This window comes from Conger conger, chromosome 7, assembly GCF_963514075.1.
Source record: "Conger conger chromosome 7, fConCon1.1, whole genome shotgun sequence".
Classification (NCBI taxonomy): Eukaryota; Metazoa; Chordata; class Actinopteri; order Anguilliformes; family Congridae; genus Conger; species Conger conger.
Genome location: NC_083766.1, coordinates 44165190 through 44183935, shown reverse-complemented (window position 1 = coordinate 44183935; position 18746 = coordinate 44165190). Strand labels below are relative to the sequence as shown.

At 40.5% G+C, this 18746-nt stretch overlaps 1 protein-coding gene across 3 annotated transcripts in view; it reads right to left on the bottom strand.

The window, feature by feature from the left end:
- Nucleotides 1-18746, bottom strand: part of ccdc61 (coiled-coil domain containing 61) — a 63856-nt gene that overhangs the window by 6711 nt on the left and 38399 nt on the right. For all 3 annotated transcript variants that reach the window (XM_061248885.1, XM_061248884.1, XM_061248886.1), the window contains one exon: nucleotides 7568-7601. In XM_061248885.1, coding sequence (XP_061104869.1) covers nucleotides 7568-7601 — 34 coding nt within the window. The remainder of the gene's footprint in view (nucleotides 1-7567; nucleotides 7602-18746) is intronic.

Here is an 18746-nt window from a genome sequence, read left to right as displayed (position 1 = left end):
TATAAGTCCAAAGTACCTGGCGCCTACGTTTAAGTAGCAAATAACCGTGTTGTATCCTTCTAACATAATTTACATAGCAACTGAACTCTCTGATCACGCGGAATCACCGATAGCGGCCAAGAGAAATGAATGATGATTCAGAAAATGTATAACTTTTAAAGGTTTAAAACAATCCTATGGTGGGACTTTTGCCATTTATGGAAATAAAATTATGGAAAGAAATTTTTGGTGCCATTGAACGTAATCGAATGCTTTTATTTATATAGTTTGAATGACCAAGTGCCGTTAAAAAGCAAATTGCATGGCTTCGTGCTATTCGCGTATGCTAGCTACATCATGCTAACATCGTACAGAGACCAGTAAAGGCCACGCTAGCACTTACTTATTGTAAGTTTGATCACCTCTACTGTGAAGTAAAAAAGTGGACAAATTACGTTTTGTATTGGCGAACTCACGTGCACACACAGCACACGTGCACACTACATTCTAAAGCTCCACTTTGCCCTCCCTATTCATAGCAAATAAACAAATCACAGATCTGACACAAATCTGAACAATCTGGCTTCATGAAACATACTTAAAAAATTGACAAAAATAATTGAAGATAGAGGGAGAAAATATGGAATTACTCAATGTTGATGAGAAAATTATGGAATCACTTTGGAATTTGTATTTCTAAAACAAATACCAGCACAAGTCTGAATATGCAAATTAGTCTGTTGTTAAAAGGGAGTGTTTGCAGACCTTAACAAGCTGTTGGACTTGGCTAATTGAAGGGAAACATGGCTCCAAGAAGAGAGTTGTCAATTGAAACAATGGAAAGGATTATGAAACGCCTTCAAGAAGGAAATCCAAGTGTGGCAAAAGTCGATGGTTGTTCTCAGTCAGCTGTGTCTAAAATTTGGTGCAAGTATAAACAAAATGGGAAGGTTATAGGAAAACATACAGGTAGACCACGGAAGATGTCAAAGCGTCAGGATAGAAAACTCAATACGCCTTGAAAATAGAAAATAGAAAATTCACAACAAAACAAATGAAAAACAACATTTACATTTTAGTCATTTGGCAGATGCTTTTAAATCAAAGCGACTTACAAGTGCATAGGTTCTACCACAAGTCAAAGCATCACATCCATAACTCGGAAAATTTTATACCAAGGGTTGATGAACTGGTCGAACAGCTAGGCAAAGCCATCATGACCCTTGATTTATGTAAGGGGTACTGGCAGCTGCCCCTGGCAGCTTAGACCCAAGAAAGGACTGCCTTCAGAACCTCTTTTGGCCACTTCAAGTTCACGGTCCTGCCCTTTGGATTGCACGGTGCCCCAGCAACTTTCGAAAGGCTGATGGACCGTGTACTTAGGGCGGCAGAGAACTTTGTTGCGGCTTACCTGGATGACATTGTCTACAGTATCAGCTGGGAGGAAGACCTGCAACATTTGAAGCATGTTTTCACCCTGATCCAGCAAGCAGAGCTGACCATCTATCCTGGAAAGTATGCCCTGGCAAAGGGTTCCTTGGACTATGTCCTATGGTGAGGGGTGATCAGACCTGAAATGGGTAAGGTGGAGGCCATCAAAGCTGGGGATTGGCCGACTACAAAGAAACAAGTCTGTTCCTTCCTCGGGCTTGTTGGGTGGTATAGACGCTTTTCAAGTTTGATATAAATTAAATGTACTGCTTTTACCTTTGCAATCAAGCCACGGTAGTTCACGGTCATGAGATGTAGTTTTTCTCCTGAGGAAAGTGGTTTATGATTAAGGTTGCTTATTGACTATCCTCACACTAAAACACTCCGCTTGATTGCTTGATTTAGTGCTGTTAGTTGCTAGTTGTATGAATTCACTTTTTCTTCCTTCTGTTTACATAAAAACTTGGTACGAGTTACATACATGGTAGTTGTTTATTTATTTGTTGTTTTCTCTATGTATTTATGTGTTTATTAATAATAATAAACCACATTCCTCAGGAGGAAAACTACCATTGAACAGACGTTAACTTCTGGTGGAAGCTGTAGCTTCCCCGTGTTCAGTTAGGAGTCTACGTTAGCCTATGTTTATTGAAATAAACCATTATTTTTTTGTATTACTGATGTGATTTTGTCGGCTATTAGTCACAATAATGAATCCCATTTTCAACATCTTTGTCACAAGGCCCATTGCAGTGAATGCATTTTGAGCGATTGTTTTATGTGGGAAATTACTTTCAACCACGCTTATTCTGCGATTAGCTTCAATGCGTCGACCATTACGTAGCTGAATAGCCATTCGCTCCTGAAGATGGCACAAACAGTCTGCATTTCTTTAGTAAGTCAAGTTTTTCCATTAAAATTTTTTTCTTTTTGTCATGTAGGCTGGAGCCTAACTTAACTCCGAACAGAACACAAGGAAGAGGCCTCTTACAAAATAAACTGGCAAGTAGATGGGATCATTTACTTATTTTCTGAAAGCTAAAATATCATATTGTCTTATGGTTTTTTAAGAGTGTATCCACTGTTAGAAAGACCTCAACTGGTGGTCAATACACATCCCCTGTGCTGGCACTAGCAGGGCGACATCCGACAAACAAAATATGAAATTAGTCCTGGCCCAAACTTGTACCATCACAAATATATGATTAGAACATCATTAGAGCGCTCACTTGATAAAGTCGTCACAATGAGGTTATGCAGATTCTGAACTTGAGATTTCAGAAGTTGAAATAGCTGATAAATCTTACTGACAGCAAAAATGCGCTAAATTGTGGTTCTTGACCATTTACCACAAATCTAATAATTGTATCGTAATATAAAGTGCAAACATGATTCCAAAACAATGCCGACGAGTTGTTTGTTGTTGTACAGAAATGCTCATTTTCAGTAACGTTCAGTAACGTTCGCTGTCTATTCCATTTGCACTATATGCATCGGTAGGTTACACAGTTGAATAAACACTCCTGACGATCTTACTTGCATACATTTACAAATGTAGGTACATATTTGTACCTTCTCCAGCACCATCAAGAGTCCAAGCAACCAAGCATACATAGCCATTTTCAAATTTTGATACTTTCCAAAAAACATTGCACCAAATAAACTCTTTACGACGCCGGTATTTATGTCCTCGTAAGCATTTGTTTATGTGGCTGTTCACACTTGTTCAACAGGAAAAAATATACTAAGTTAGTCCATACAGTATGAGTTAACTAACTATGGACTGCAGTCTGTCGAAATGAGCTAACTACGTGGTGACAGAAGGCAGAATGTTAATGAGACAATGGCGATTACAAGTTCCAATGTGTTTCCCTGTCAAGTCTCCCAGGAAGATTGGCCAAAATGAGCGTGTTATCTTAGTCACGTTATTATCTTTGACCAAATGACGTGGTTTGGTCGTGTTTCAGCCGCAGTCGATGATATTAGCACATTGTGATCAGTAACTTACTTAAAAAGTACTTTATAAACATTGTGAGCGTCAATTTCTGTTATAATTGGAATACATAATGTGTAACATGTATTTGAAAACATGTGAATAATATCACACTAACTGCATTAGCTGACATTGCATCAGGCTTAGTTAACGTATATCATGCAGTTAATTGTGTATGCCACACACAGCTGAGCTGTTATTAGTGTTCTTGTATCCAGCTATATTGAACTGAATTAAAGTCAGATATTCGTTGTTGGGGAAATTGAATAGAAAGCTATGTCTGGCAGTTTCCCCACTGACGGGTAGGTTACAACGGTTATTATTCTTATAACATTAGTAGGACTACAGTATAGTATTATTACTATATTTATAATAAATGTCAGCACTCATATCGAGGGCAAGTTCTACCGAGCAAAGGCTAGCGTGATGCAACAATAGAATTCGAGAACAGGCGTTGTACGCGGGGGAAAAAACTCACAAAAACTCTGTGTGTCCACTGAAAATAGAGGAAAAGAAAAGAAAACCCTCCAGAGGATAACAAGGGCATTTTCTTCTGCATAACTAGGTACAGAGTGTTACCAATATTGCAATCAATATTTTGTGAGAGGACGCTGGGTTAATGGGTAAAATGGGTAACATAAACTCACCAAGTTAGCTCACTATGTTCCAAACAGTGCAACTTTCATGACGAATAAAAAAAACTTCCATATCAGCTTTGTTTTTTTCGTGTGTGTAAAGTCCTTCTGTTTTCAGAAAAACTGGAAATGGTAATGGTGATCCACTGAGGCATTGTGGTGGGGAAGCTGTTGCAAGCGAGAGACTACAAACTCTTTGGACTCGGATCAGCCTGCATAACAGTGAATAGAATAGGTTTTCCGCACCAAGGGATGTTGTACAGTTATTTGTAAATATTCACATCAATCAGTGTTTTAGTGTCTGGGATAGTCAACAATAACCATAAACCACATTCCTCAGGAGAAAAACTACCACTGTACGGATGTTAACGTTTGGTGGAAGCGGCGCCAATTCCCTTTGTTCGGTTCGGAACATGGTGAATTAACGTTAGCCCAATCTGGTAGGAATGTTTCGACAGAGGTTGTTTGAGTCGGTCAGTTAACATATACATAATTTTCATCACCAATTAATTTGCAAAGCTACAGCTGATGCACCAGCAAAGACGAATGTGGAGGACCAACAGGAAATCAGTAGATTTAATATTTACATTTTAAAATATTTTCTCACTGTGAAACGTAATGGATTTATATCCGAATGATAGACAAGTATTTGAAGATCACAAATCTGCGTTTATCAAATTTTTGACCAAAATATAATCTGACAGTTTTTCAACTGTCTGCTGTAACCCCGTTTTCCATGCGGCGACACATATGCCTGCATAACAGAGTGCAAAACTAGTAGATTAGGGTGCTCCTTCTATTATTGCGGGTATTGATCCTCAAACTTCTCCATTGTCCACTTTTGTAGATTTTTTTTTATTGGACCACTGGTTGAAAAAATACCTTCTTTCATAAAAAAATTTGGGTGATGTGATTTCTATTGTTGAATCCTTTTGAAGTAGAGAGCTTGTATTCAAATATTCCCCATGAAGGGGGTATTCAGGCTTTAGAACATCTTCTGCTTGTACAAGATCCTAATATATTTCCTTCTAGATCAAGGCTACTAAACTCCTCATCCTGCGGGCTGCAGTCTGCAGGTATTCGCTCTGACAATGCACTACACCACCTGATTTCAGTCATTATTTTACCTGCTTGGTTAAGATAATAAGCTAATTAGTGAAATCAGCTTGTGTACCGGGCGGTTGAAGCAAATGCCTGCAGACACTGCGGCCGAGAAATTAAGTAGTGCGGTTCTTGATCATGTATTACAACATGTATTACAGAAATGTTGTTTGACTATTGCCAGGATAGAATAGGACCGCTGTATCGGAGGTTCCATGACATATTTCATTTCTCCCAGAAGCGCAATTATTTTATGGCACAGAAGTCTTTCCCCATTTCTTTTCCGTTTCTGGAGGGTAACTCATACAAACAAACACACAACCAACCCTGTTTTTATTATTTTAGCAATGCCAGTTGAGCATGCTCTGTTTCTAGCAATGTTCTTTTAAATACAAAAAGCATGGCTTTCTGTGATGGACAAAAGTGATTAAAAGCACGATGTTACCTGTACAAAAAATGTAATAATGAAAAAAAATTAAAAAAATCTCCAGACTGGCAAAACAAATAAAAGGCACAATAATAGGCTCAACAGATGGATGAAATATGGAAGCCATGCCTAGTTCTGTTCTGTTCTGAATTATGAAATGGGAAGGGGCTATTCCCTTGCACCCTCGTGTAGGAGATGGTGATGTTGGGAAGTTTGGGAATAGGCTGATTTTGTGAGGTTTGTGAAAAAAGCATGACCACATGGGAAGGGTGGTTAAGATTGATAACTGAACTTTGTCAGATACTTTAGGGCACAGTTTGCGAGAAGGAAGCAGGACAATCTGAGGACCAGGTTTGCGAGAAGGAAGCAGGACAATCTGAGGACCATGCCTTCTGGTTAAGTAGGCACAAACCTGGACTTCAGGCTGTTAAATGTGTGCTCTTTTCCTCAGTAGGGTGATGGGCAAAGACCTTTTTTGTTAATTTATAGTTTGTTCGCTCTCCCTTCCCCGCTCCTCTGAGACTGAATAAAACAGCATTGCAATCCAGACTTTCGACATCTCCCTGTGTCAGCTTCTCAATCCTCTCAGGCGTGTGTCAAGGCCTATGACATTTGGGGGCCCAATCCCAGGATTAACGAGTCTCCGAACACAGAATCTTCTACGCTAGTGCAGATGGTGTAGCAGCTAGCCTAGGATGCAGGAATCGCAAACTGTGCCACATTTTTCTGTTTGTGTTTTTGTCACAAAATAGCTCAATCGATCAAAGTAATGGAATGTGTTAAAGTGGAACGTAATTTAAAGCAAGCTGAATCTGTCACTAATGGGTGCACTGTTTACCGGATAGCTATGGAATGGAGTGCTCACATTTGCCATCTTGTTGTGGTTGAGTGAAAAACTATTTTTAATTATAGTTTCAGTTCACTTGTATTTACTTGAAGAATGAAATTATTGAAATATTGGTAATGAACTTCTGCTATTTATTTAGCCAATTATAAGATTTAAAAGCAAGAATTCTGTAAGAGCAGAGATTCCATCCTATGGTTACACAGGCTACGTCATCCATGGACAGAATTTGAGGATGGTGGAGCAAAAGCTTTTGCCCCGAAAAAATAATTCTAAACATGTTTTCTTCCTCGCTTTCCTTTTGGATATTAAAGCGATACCATTTTAAAAGTGCCGTGAATTAAACGTCCAGCCATCTTTGGGTATGTCACACAGAGATCCAAGATGGTCAATTTTGGCTCAGAACAAAATTAATTTCTAATTTTCAAATTTTGTTTGCGATGGCAAAATCGTGGATATCCAGCTTAAGGCAGTACTTAAATTTGAACTTGAACTTGAACTTTAAACTTCATTCCAATTGTTCTCTTTATGCATGGAAAAACTTGTCTGCCTCAATGTATACAGTGAATCATGAGCTGTGACAACAATTAATTAATTAACCCAGCTAAAAAAGAACAATGGCATTTTTACAAATACAAATGATATCGCAACTGTTTTATCAATTTCTCATTATGATGGAAAAATGTCAAATTGCTGTGTCCCCTACTTTCAGAACATGTCAGAGCTTACTGCAGAGGCAAAACTTCAAATGAAACCCAGAGCAAGCAAAATACACATCTTGCACTTACATTCAATCTATCTACACAGCTGGATATTTAGAGATTCAAGTTAAGTACCTTGCTTAAGGGTACAATGGCAGTGCCCCACCAAGGAATCAATATCTTTAAAAGCCCAGTTCCCAAACTTCTCTACTACATTCATTACATTAATGGCATTTGGCAGACGGTCTTATCCAGAGCGACTTACAGTTGATTTTAGACTAAGCAGGAGACAATCCTCCCCTGGAGCAATGCAGGTTTAAGGGCCAAACCAACGACCTTGTGGGTCCCAGTCATGTACCTTAACCGCTATAGGCCACCCTTACTACTCAAGTATGTTGGGAGGGCCATGTCCATCCCCAGAAAAACTGACAAGGAAATCACCCCGGACATACTCACCAGAGCTTGGATGCTCCACGAAGGTTTCCTTCCTCTGCAACACAAAACAGATTAACAAATAAGAGCCATTTTCACAAAATACACCACTGAACTCATTAACTGCCATGGTCAACATTTGTTGCCAGAATACTAAACATCAGCCAGCCTTGGGCAAATTTTCTCACCCAAACAACCCATTTTATCCAATTTGCATAAATGCCAAATTTGGCAACCCTTATCTAATTTTGCATTGTTCTACTTTGAGGCTTTATAACTCCAGAGGTGAGTATCACAGAGACTTGGAAGGTGGTTTAAATGAAGCAAGACACTTGCACCATTTACAATAGTAACATAACTTGAGTATAACTAAACTAAATTATGAAATAAAGTGCCGCAAATTGAAAACAATGTAGGTGAAAATGCAAACAAAAGTTGCAATAAAATACAGTCCCCCAAATGTAAATCGGGTAAACCTATCAATTTTCTGAATCATAAACTCCTTGACTCCAAGCGTGCAAGATCTATAGAGCAAAACTTAAGCAGTGCACCTTTGTGTCTCCAAATCTATCCAAATGGCAAAATTACGTTTTGCTATAAATCGTAAAATCTACTGTTTTGACTCATGAAAAAGTGGGAATTACGATATTTTCAGCAGCATAGGGTCAAAAAGATCTCAGGGTCCAAAAAGCACTTTAATTAATGGAAAAAAAAAATCCATTATAAAGCATATAGTTTTTCCCTTATGGTAGGGAGGGCAAACTCGTTTGACCGATTTTCCAAAAATTTGGAAGTATTTGTCATGTATAACTGTTACAGTACAACGAAATAACAAAATATAAATTGCTAACTTGCCAGAAAATAAAGTTTGTTTGCTTTAATAAGTTTTCTATTCTCTAAAGCTTGTAAACTTTTGTTGCTAGGGGACTTATGTGTGACGAATGCACACCACAAACCAGGAAGTTTATCACTGACCAATGACAACGCAAATGATTTAAATATATTAGCAGGAATACACACAACCTCTTTTCTTAAAATATCTTGGTTTCAGTGAAATTACCATCAATTTATACACAGTAGCTAACCTACAATGTGACTAGAGTGTTAAACATGCGTCTTACACACATATTTCTGAAATCATAGAAAAAGCCCAAAAAATACACAACAGAGGTCAAAACTGTCATGTGGTTCACGAAGGCTTCAAATAGTTCCAGACGAAGCCTGGCGGTCCAATCCCATTGATTTATGTTGACTAGTAAACAGTATATATATTTCCCCTATATACAGTGGATTCTGACCTATATTGGATTTGTGTGCGTAATTACATGAGTGGTAAAAATATATACCTTGGACTGGGGTAAACCACTAGCTAGCTGGATCTTTGACAAATCCCTTGTATAACCAGCGTGTTGCTTTCAAACTGTATTGCATTGCTTTTGAATTTTTGTTTTTCTAATTCTAGCCACGAGTACTTAATGTAATCTTTATGATTTGAGGTCTGGATTGAGGATATTTAACATTAAATTACCTAAATCTACAGAATTGGTGGAATAATGAGCTGACATGCTTTAAGCCACATTGTTAATACAAAAGTACAAAGGTACAATAGGCAATTTCAGACTCCAAACGGTCAAGAGAGGAATTGCAACAACAAACACCCTCAAACCACAACACTGTTTAAGCTTTCCACAGTCTATGAATATAACGCGTAATATAAAGCGTTATTATACAGTTCAGTGCTCTCCTGCACTGTTTTGGAAAGCTGACACTGACAAATGCAAGAGAGCCTGCCGTCTCTTCTGAATATACAAATATCCACCTGATATTGGCAATGCTCGCAACGCTCATTCCAATGTTCAGGGATATTTGTAAATTTGTTGAGCAAACTATGGCTAATTTGCTTGTTGCTACCAAGAGCGAACAGGTATTGTTTTATAAATAGATATGTAGTCTTCACTTGGATAATAAACAATAGTATACAGAGTTTCAGTGATAGCTTGTCTGGAGAGAAATTTGGGCAGCTACACGAGGAAAATCAGAATAAGCCCCCACATCATTGGCTGTGGCAATTAGAACCAATTTTCTACCAATGAGCTTGAATTGTTGTAAATGGTTGGCATTTATATAGCGCCTTTATCCAAAGTGCTGTACAATTGAAGCTTCTCATTCACCCATTCATACACACACTCACACACCAACGGCGATCGGCTGCCATGCAAGGCGCCGACCAGCTCGTCAGGAGCATTTGGGGGTTAGGTGTCTTGCTCAGGGACACTGACACAGCCCGGGCGGGGGATTGAACCGGCAACCCTCCGACTGCTCTTACGGTATGAGCCATGTCGCGCCATTGTAGAGCTGTACAATGTTTTGGTAGAGTGACGGTCCGTCAACTGTATATTTTGAAACCAGAATCTAAGGACTATAAACACAGGCAGAGGGTGAGTCAACATGTCAGCCTTTTTCAACGATAGGATTATTTACTTGAAACAATGTTTTAACACAAAAATCTTACCTATTGTGCATCTCCATTGCTGTCATATTTGCAATCAGTCTTATCTCTTTAGTTTAAGCTGCATCACATTGAACACGCCATGATGAATCACAACTTGTTTGCTTGTTTTTTTTTTTTTAACGCAACGTGCACAATTAGAGTAACCGAATAGTATTGTTAGATTGAATACTGGTACCACCCACGGTCAATCATTTATTTGGATATCTGTGCACATCCCAAGTAAAACCCTTCTTTAAAATCAGAAACTCCAAGCTCTCTCCGACAAGGACAATGCTGGCCCACTTTCTTGAAATTAATTGCCCTTTTAAAAGCCCTTTTGCCCTCTGGGGTTGGGAGCTTCGCCGGCAAAGCCGACAAACTCAGATTAATTTATTTGGATGATTAACTTTGTTAGATTTTACCATACAGATGCATGCAACAAACATATTGACAGAAACCTTAAGACTCTTGACTTCCAAATGCACATAATATTAATTGTTTTAAAATGTTTTAAATTAGATGAATAAGACCACTGCGATTTCTTAATCTTCATGCATTATTAATATATGAATTTCACTCATAATAAACAATTATGAGTGAAACGCGTAAAACGGCTTTTGGTGTGTTTTAACTAAGGAATATCTTTCATATGAATAACTGAAAAATAATCATTGGCTGTGACATTATTCACATCGTCATTTTCACGATGCCATTTGGCAGACACTTATTGTTCACGGGTCCTTATTGACGAGTCGAATCTGGAGACTGGAGAATTTTGTGGGTTGTCAGAAGCATAGCATGCTGGCTCTGGTTAGTACCCGCAGCCCCCTTCCGATTCTGGGACATGATCTGGGACATGATTGACCGGGGATTATAGAGATTGCAAGAAGAGGCCCGACAAGGGGGGTGTGTTCATTACTCTTTTGCTGCAGTCGAGGGTGACCTTTGCATCCATTACGCTTAATAGAGGTCCACTCTAAAATAATTGGCAAGGACTCGTCGGACCATTAGAGTGAAGCACAATGCCACCTGGTATCTGGAGGCGGTTCCCCTCCGCAATATAGTGAACTAGTTAGTGAACTACTATTGTTGGCTTATCCCAGATTCTTCTCCTCTCGCTAGTACGGACCTCACTCGATAGGGAGCCCGGTGCAGTGAATAGAGCAGAGCCAGGTGGTGTTCCTGAAGATTAAAGCGTGCTTATGTGGTGGTCACACTTCTCTCAACCTTTTCTCCTGCAGACTGATGCCTCGGATAGAGAATTGGGGTCGATGCTGTCCCAGGAGGTGGACGGGTAGGAGCCATCAACTGGTCCTCTACATCAGACACAAGCTCAGCCCCAGGGAGATTGGGTACAGTACCATCAAGAAGGAATCTCTCGTGATAAAAGCGGCAGTACTGACTCCATCGACCAGGGTCAGCCAAAGCATTCTGACGGTGGAAGTTGGTGGCAAGGGCACGGTTTGCAGGAAGGAAGCAGGGAAATCCGAGGACCATGCCTACTGACTGGCACACACCAGGATGATGTTACAAATTAGTTCAGCCTGTTAAAATGTGTGCCCTTTCCCACAGTAGAGTACTGTGCAAAAGTTTTAGGCAGGTGTGAAAAAACGTTGTAAAATAAGAATGCTTTCAAAAATAGAAATGTTAATGGTTTCTTTTTATCAATTAAAAGTAATCCCGAGGCGGCCACACTTCCGCTAGGGGGCGTCTGGCGTGAAGAGGTTAATCAAAATGCATTTTCTAAAGCCAAGTTTGGCCGGCTCACGTGGAGCAGCAATAATTGGCTCGCTGCTCCAGAGGGAGGGACTTGGCAGGGTTAGTAGATCGCCGCACAAAAACAAGCACCTCGGGCGCCTCGGAATCACGGTTACAACTTGGTAGGCGAGACGGCTTGAAGAAAGCGTGTCGCTCTCCCGTTGGCCGCCAAGGGACGGGGTGTGGGCGGTGTATCTAATACTAGCTCTAATTGAATCAGACGGGGTCCAATTGGCTACCAAATTGGGAGAAAAAGGGAAAAAATGTATTTAAAAAAAAAGAAAAGAATTTTCTAGCTAATAGTAATAGTTTGTCACAAAGCTTGAACTGTACACAGGTTAGAGTCATCTCTCTTGGAGGAAGGCCAAGAATGAAAAAGCCTTGGTCTCTCTTAATTTGTATCTGAAAGATGCCACTCAGCGCCTGTGAGATTGTACCCCAGAATCGTTTGATCAGTTTACACTGCCAGAAGCAATGGTAATATATTCCAATCTCTCCTTGGCACGTAGTACATGAAGAACTTCTTGTTTCTTCTTCAATATTATAACTGTTTCGCTGCTGGTACTTCGAATTGCGTTTCAGGAAAGAAAGAGTCGTTACTCGAAATTCGAGGGTGTAAGACAAGTTTCAGCTCTTTATTTGTGGTTCCAGGCAGTGTGTACGTTCTCCTGAACTTTCACCAATCTTACACACCAATATTGAAACATGGCACAGTTTAAGTACAATTTCTAAACAAAGGGGGATCTAGCCAGGAGGAAGTCTTCATACATGTTATAATTCAATCCTTTCTTGGTTCCTCTTCCTGGCTAGATCAATGATTCTTTACACATAATTTCTACTCACCTGGGGTTGCTTTCCAATGGCTCTCGGCTCCTAAGTTTTGGGGGAGAGCTTGCATTTGAAAAAGGGTACTTAACACCCAGACAGAGACAGGATAAGGAGTGGAGACATACAGGTTTTTATTATTGAGACTGATATATTACTAAGGAAAACACCAAAATCTAACATACACAAGGGTGAGGCCAGGCAGCCCATCTTGTTTAGTATGTGAGGTGTTCTAGGTATTCAGTGTATTTTTATACTGCTAGTCATCCTCAACATATTCAGTGGCAAAATCTCTCTCCCACTTCTGTCAGACACTTGTGATCTCATCTGGACTGAGAGAATAAAGAAGGATGTAAAAGGAGGAAATAAAATGGGTGAAATATTTCTGGTCAATAAGGAACCTCTCCACATCACTGTAAGTAGCTGGGTCAGGAGAAGGTAAGATCTTGGAATTAACAAAATGGCTTATCTGGAGGAAACCATATAAGCTCTTATTGGGGATACAAAATTTTGACTGTAGTTGTTGAAAAGTCATTAATGTCCTATCATGGTATAAGTCGGACGTGGCCCATTGTCAGGCCACACGTCAAAAATATTGGGTGGGAGACCTGGAGGAAACTCCTGGTTCTGTATGATAGGGGTCAAGAATGAGACATCTATCACCCCCTGAATGTTTACGAATTTCCTGCCACACTCTAATAGTGTTATATATAATTGGGTTATTCTTGATATCTTTTGGCAATTTCTTCCTATCACCCACGACTGCACTCCACAGTGAGGAAGGCAAATGCTCATCATCTTTCAACAGGACAGAATATAATTAAAGAATACGAAACATCTTTTGTTCATTTTTGTTGTTTATTTGTTGCTTTTTGATTAGCCTGAACTGACCTTCAATGCCTAACCTTTCTAAAGAAATCACTTTTCTCTGAAACTTTGTCAATGATTTTTATTCATTCATTTTTAAATACAAGGCTAACAGTCTCTTAAACATAGCCCAATTGATTTAGCACCCTACTCCTTGCTGGTAATGATAGAGTATTTTATTGTTGACAGATGATTCTAAACCTATTCAAAGGCTTTAGCAATGGAAAGGAGCATATGTCTATTCCAAGACATACTTCATTCACGAGAGATTTGGGGGCGACATGGCTCAGGCAGCAAGAGCAGTCGTATGGCAGTCGGAGGGTTGCCAGTTCGATCCCCCGCCCGGGCTGTGTCGAAGTGTCCCTGAGCAAGACACCGAACCCCCAAAATGCTCCTGATGAGCTGGTTGGTGACCTTGCATGGCTGCCAATCGCCGTTGGTGTCTGAGTGTGTGTATGAATCATCAATCAATTGTACAGCGCTTTGGATAAAGGCGCTATATAAATGCCAACCATTTATATATAACCATTTACCATTTGAACCCCAGCCTCTCACTCGTCCAAAGATTTGATAGACAAATGCGTTACCAGCCAACTCGCCCATAGCCAAGGGCAATTCTTTTGAATTTGAGGGTTACTTCATCAGGGAGCGTTGTTGCGATAACCCGCTATGAGCATTCGCTTCTTGCGCACAAGCACTTTTACACTGGCATTTATATTGGAACCTGCCAACAGCATGGCTTAAAAAGTAACAGTGGGGTCGTTTTGTAACCACAAGTCGCAGCAGGTTTTAACTGAACATGTAGCCTAGCCTATAATTTAACGTCCATCTTATCGCTTCAGTCTGCTCCTCGAAAATAGTGTTGCTGGCCACTTGAGGCCATCTCACTGCTGCGTGATACATTTGCATTAGTCTAGAATGTTGACACACATTAACAAATTTGGTTGTGATTGGCCAGTTAGCTCAGTCCCATGCCAACTGTTTCTACACAGCTCTGGCCACCCGCAAGTATCTTAGTGACTTTTGTTTACAAACTTTCAGATTTCATCTACAGTAAAGCCTGCTCTGTGTGCAAACGGATGTGAAGCAATGTTTCCGATGTTATTAGTTTGCCAATTATCTCTTAAAGTTATCTTCTCTGCACATAAGTTATTTGGGAAAATATAAAAAATACCCAAAAACATGTGACCATTTGGAAATATACCATTTACTTTCTTTTGCTGATTAGCTACTAATGTGGCTAAACCGGAGTATAGTTAAGTCGTATCATTTCTGCCGTTGGGTCAGTGCAAGATGCGGACAGTTCATGTGGTTATACACTTGCCACATAAACACCACCAGTATTTCATGGTCAGCCAAGTTTTTTGTTTATGTTTGGCGTCGTGAATCTGGAACGCTTGGAGGTCGGAAGTTGGAAATTCCGACCTCCGATGGTAAATGGAACGCAGCATAACTTGAATTGTGGAGAAACCGGGATAGACGTTACACGGCTGGAGCAGTCTCAGACAGCCCACAGTCACACTCTCATTGCCTGTCCGCAATGTGTACGAAATCGGTGCTTATGTTTTTATCAGTCAGTCGGGAAATTAGCAAAGAACTCTGCACACAGCGAGAACACTCAAAGTCAAAAAAGATTCCCGGCTGAAGCCCCGGAGGCCCGATGCTGGTGATGCCACTGGTCAACACACTCGTTTAAATGTCCAGCACACTCAATACTGAACACAAGTATGTCAACAGTTTAAAAACTTAAAAAGTTACAAAGATTCATGTCTAATCTAAAGATTTGGTACCTGTACCTTACAACAATGAAGGTTACAAACACAGACACGTAACAATCACAATGGAAATGGATGAATGAAAATACCAAAACCCAGCTTGTTTCCTCCAAGAATTCTCAAAACCTGAAGACAGCCAATATTCCACAAACACCAGCGATAGAAAACTAGAATGCCAGACCAAGGTGCAGGACTTTATGGTGTTAACTTCCAATTCTAACCAAAAAGTAAAAAGCCAGGTCTGTTGTAAAGTTTGGGATCTTATAGCAGGATGTCTGCTAGGCCACCCCCATTGAGACAAGGAAAGTAATAGCACACGTCTCCTAAGCAAGCTGAATAGTTTAAAGGCAGGATTTTGACTTCATAAATATTATAAAACAAACGTGCTCAGTCATTACTAAGATACAGTGCCAATCTGTGTTCACTTCTGTAAGTATGCTGAAAAATGCCAAAAATTGTGGAGAATACATAATACGGATGGAATAAAGAATAATTGAACCAGTTACAGCTAGCCCACTAATAAAGCCAATTAATAAAAGTGGTATTACTTGATTCACTATCACTCTAATTATTGCTACAGAGATAAAAAATTTTCTCACAAGATGAAAGCAATCAACTAGAAACGCACTTCTTAATAGTATCTGTTCAACAATGCAAATGTCCCAATGCACACAGAATTATGTGAATAGCATAGTAATAACATTGTGAAACTGTAAGCAGTACCACTGAGGACTGCTGTCTAAGGAAGGCTGAAAAACTGAACAATTTATGTAATCGAACCAAAATACACAAGTATACTGTAATTTTCTTTCTTTTTTTAAATCATGGTTTTTTAAATTAAATTTTCTGGAACACATTCAAAACAATACAACAGGAAATCCCTCAACCCACCCAAATCCCTCCCTCCCCCCCTCCCAAGCCCACATCAATCAACAAGAAATAAATAAACAATATAAAAAATAATAAGAATAAAAATAAAATAAAATAAATTACTAAAATAAAATATATATAAAAAATAAAAAAATAAAAAAGAGGGGGGGGGGGGGGGTACCACACTCAATGGGATATGTATTAGGGGGAGGGCTGCTCAGCCATTAGGGGCAGAATCAGTTAGGAGCAACCGGGCGTGATCTTGAAGAGGCTGCCAGATCTTATCAAACTTGGGGCCGGTTCTGTGTAAGAAATGTTAAATGATTTCCCGTTTCATAAAATAAAGGGTATCTTTGACCCATTGTGAATGGGATGGGGGATGCGGGCCCTTCCAACGCATCAGGATGGCCCGCCTAGCTAGCAGTGTAAGGAAGGCCACAAAACCAACAAAGTGGGAAGAGAGAGAGTGGCCCGTGGGCAAGACACCAAATAAGCCAATCAGGTGAAGGGCGAATGTCGACCGAGGTAATAGTTGATATTGAATCAAAAACAGATTTCCAGAATTGAGAAAGTGAGGGGCAAGCCCAAAACAGGTGGGCAAGTGTAGCTGGTCCCTGATGACATCTTTCACAATTTGGGTCGGTATCAGGGTCAATACGAGCGAGTTTGCTCCTAGACCAGTGGACTCTGTGAACCACTCTACACTGTGAAACACCATGACGAGCACAGATAGATGATGTGTGAACACGTTTCAAAACTGACTGCCATACCGCTGATGTGATCTCAACACCAATATCTTTGGCCCAAGCAGCCCGTGTCGCTTCTGAAGCAAAGGGCGGAGTTACATGGAGAGTGTTGTACAGTTTCGAGATAGCACCCTTAGCACAGGGGTTTATATTCAGTATGTTGTCAATCATGGTGGGGGGAGGGGCGTTGGGGAAGCCGGGGAAGTGTGTACGGACAAAGTCTCGGATCTGCAAGTACCTGTGGAAATGGGGCCTTGGCAAGTTCAACTGGTCAAAGGACACAAACGTCCCATTAACGTAGAGATGCTGCACGGAGATAATCCCATGTTCCGCCCAGGTCGCAAACGCCCCGTCCATTATAGAGGGAGGGAAGAAGGGATTGGAGTTCACAGGGGAGAAGAGGGGTGTCGACTGTGAGCCCAGATGGCATCGGAGCTGGGTCCAGATCCTAAGAGAGTTCTTGACTAAGATGTTGCTAAAGTAACTAAATGGTGACCTTGTCAGGGGGAAACATAAAAGAGATCTAGAGAAGCAGAGAAGCAGAGCCAATGCAAAATGGATCGAAGATTTGCAGCCCAGTAGTAAAACAAGAAATTGGGCAGCGCTAAACCACTCATCTCTTTGGGCTTCTGTAGAGTGCATTTGCGAATTCGGGGTGGTTTCTTGTTCCATATGAACTGAGAAACAGCTGTCAAGTGAATGAAGAAAATGTTTTGGAATGAAGATGGGTATACATTAAAAGAGGTACAAAAATTTGGGGAGAACATTCATTTTTATGCAATTCATCCTGCCAGCAAGGGACAAAGGGAGGAGAGAACAACGACCAAAGTCCTGAGCGAGATGGTCCATCAGGGGTAAAAAGTTTAATTTGGGGTGGCGCAGCCTGTAGAGCACTGACTGCATGCTCATTGCGAGCCGCGACGTTGGCGGTTCAAATCCGACCGTCTGACATTTGTCGCATGTCTTCCCCTCTCTCTCGCTCCCATTCTTCCTGTCTCTCTATACTGTATACTGTCCAATAAAGCTGAAAAAGGCCTAAAAAATATCTTAAAAAAATAAAATAAAAAGTTTAATTTGAACAGACCCAAATAGTTTTTGGTTACTCTCACACCTAGATGTTCCTGGGATGTCTTAAAGGGCAATTTTGAAAGTGGGTAGGCTACAGCTGCAGCATTAATGGGCATGAGTTCGCTTTTGTTATAGTTCAACTTATAGCCCGAAATCCGACCAAATTCCCCTAACAAGGCCAACACTGGAGGAATAGATCTGTCTGGGTTGGATACATACAGCAGGAGGTTGTCAGCATACAGGGACAGCTTGTTCTCAAGACCTCCCCTTGAGATGCCCATCATCTGGCTAGCCCTAAGGGCGATCGCTAGGGGCTCGTAGCAATGGCAAACAGCAACGGCGATAGGGGACAGCCCTGCCGAGTCCCCTGTTCAAGGGGGAAGTAATCAGAGTAATTGTTATTTGTGCAGATGCAAGCGAGTGGGGATGTATATAAAAGTTGGATCCATGAAATAATATTATTGCCAAACCCAAATCTTTTTAGCGTATAAAACAAATAGGGCCATTCCACCCGGTCAAATGCCTTCTTGGCATCCATTGAGATAACCAGTTCCGGGGTGACAGAGGACGGGGCGGAGTATAGTATATCGAGTAGCCGCCTAATGTTGTGGAAAAAAACCAGTTTGGTCTGTGGAGATGATATTTGGCAGGATAGACTTCGCCAGCATCTTGGCCAGAAGCTTAACGTCCGCATAAAGTAGCAAGGCAAAAACTGCAATAGACTGTCAATAGAGGGAATATTCAGGGACCCAAATAAGTTGTCAAGGAGTGTTTCATCTGGTGAACATTCAGAAGTGTATAAC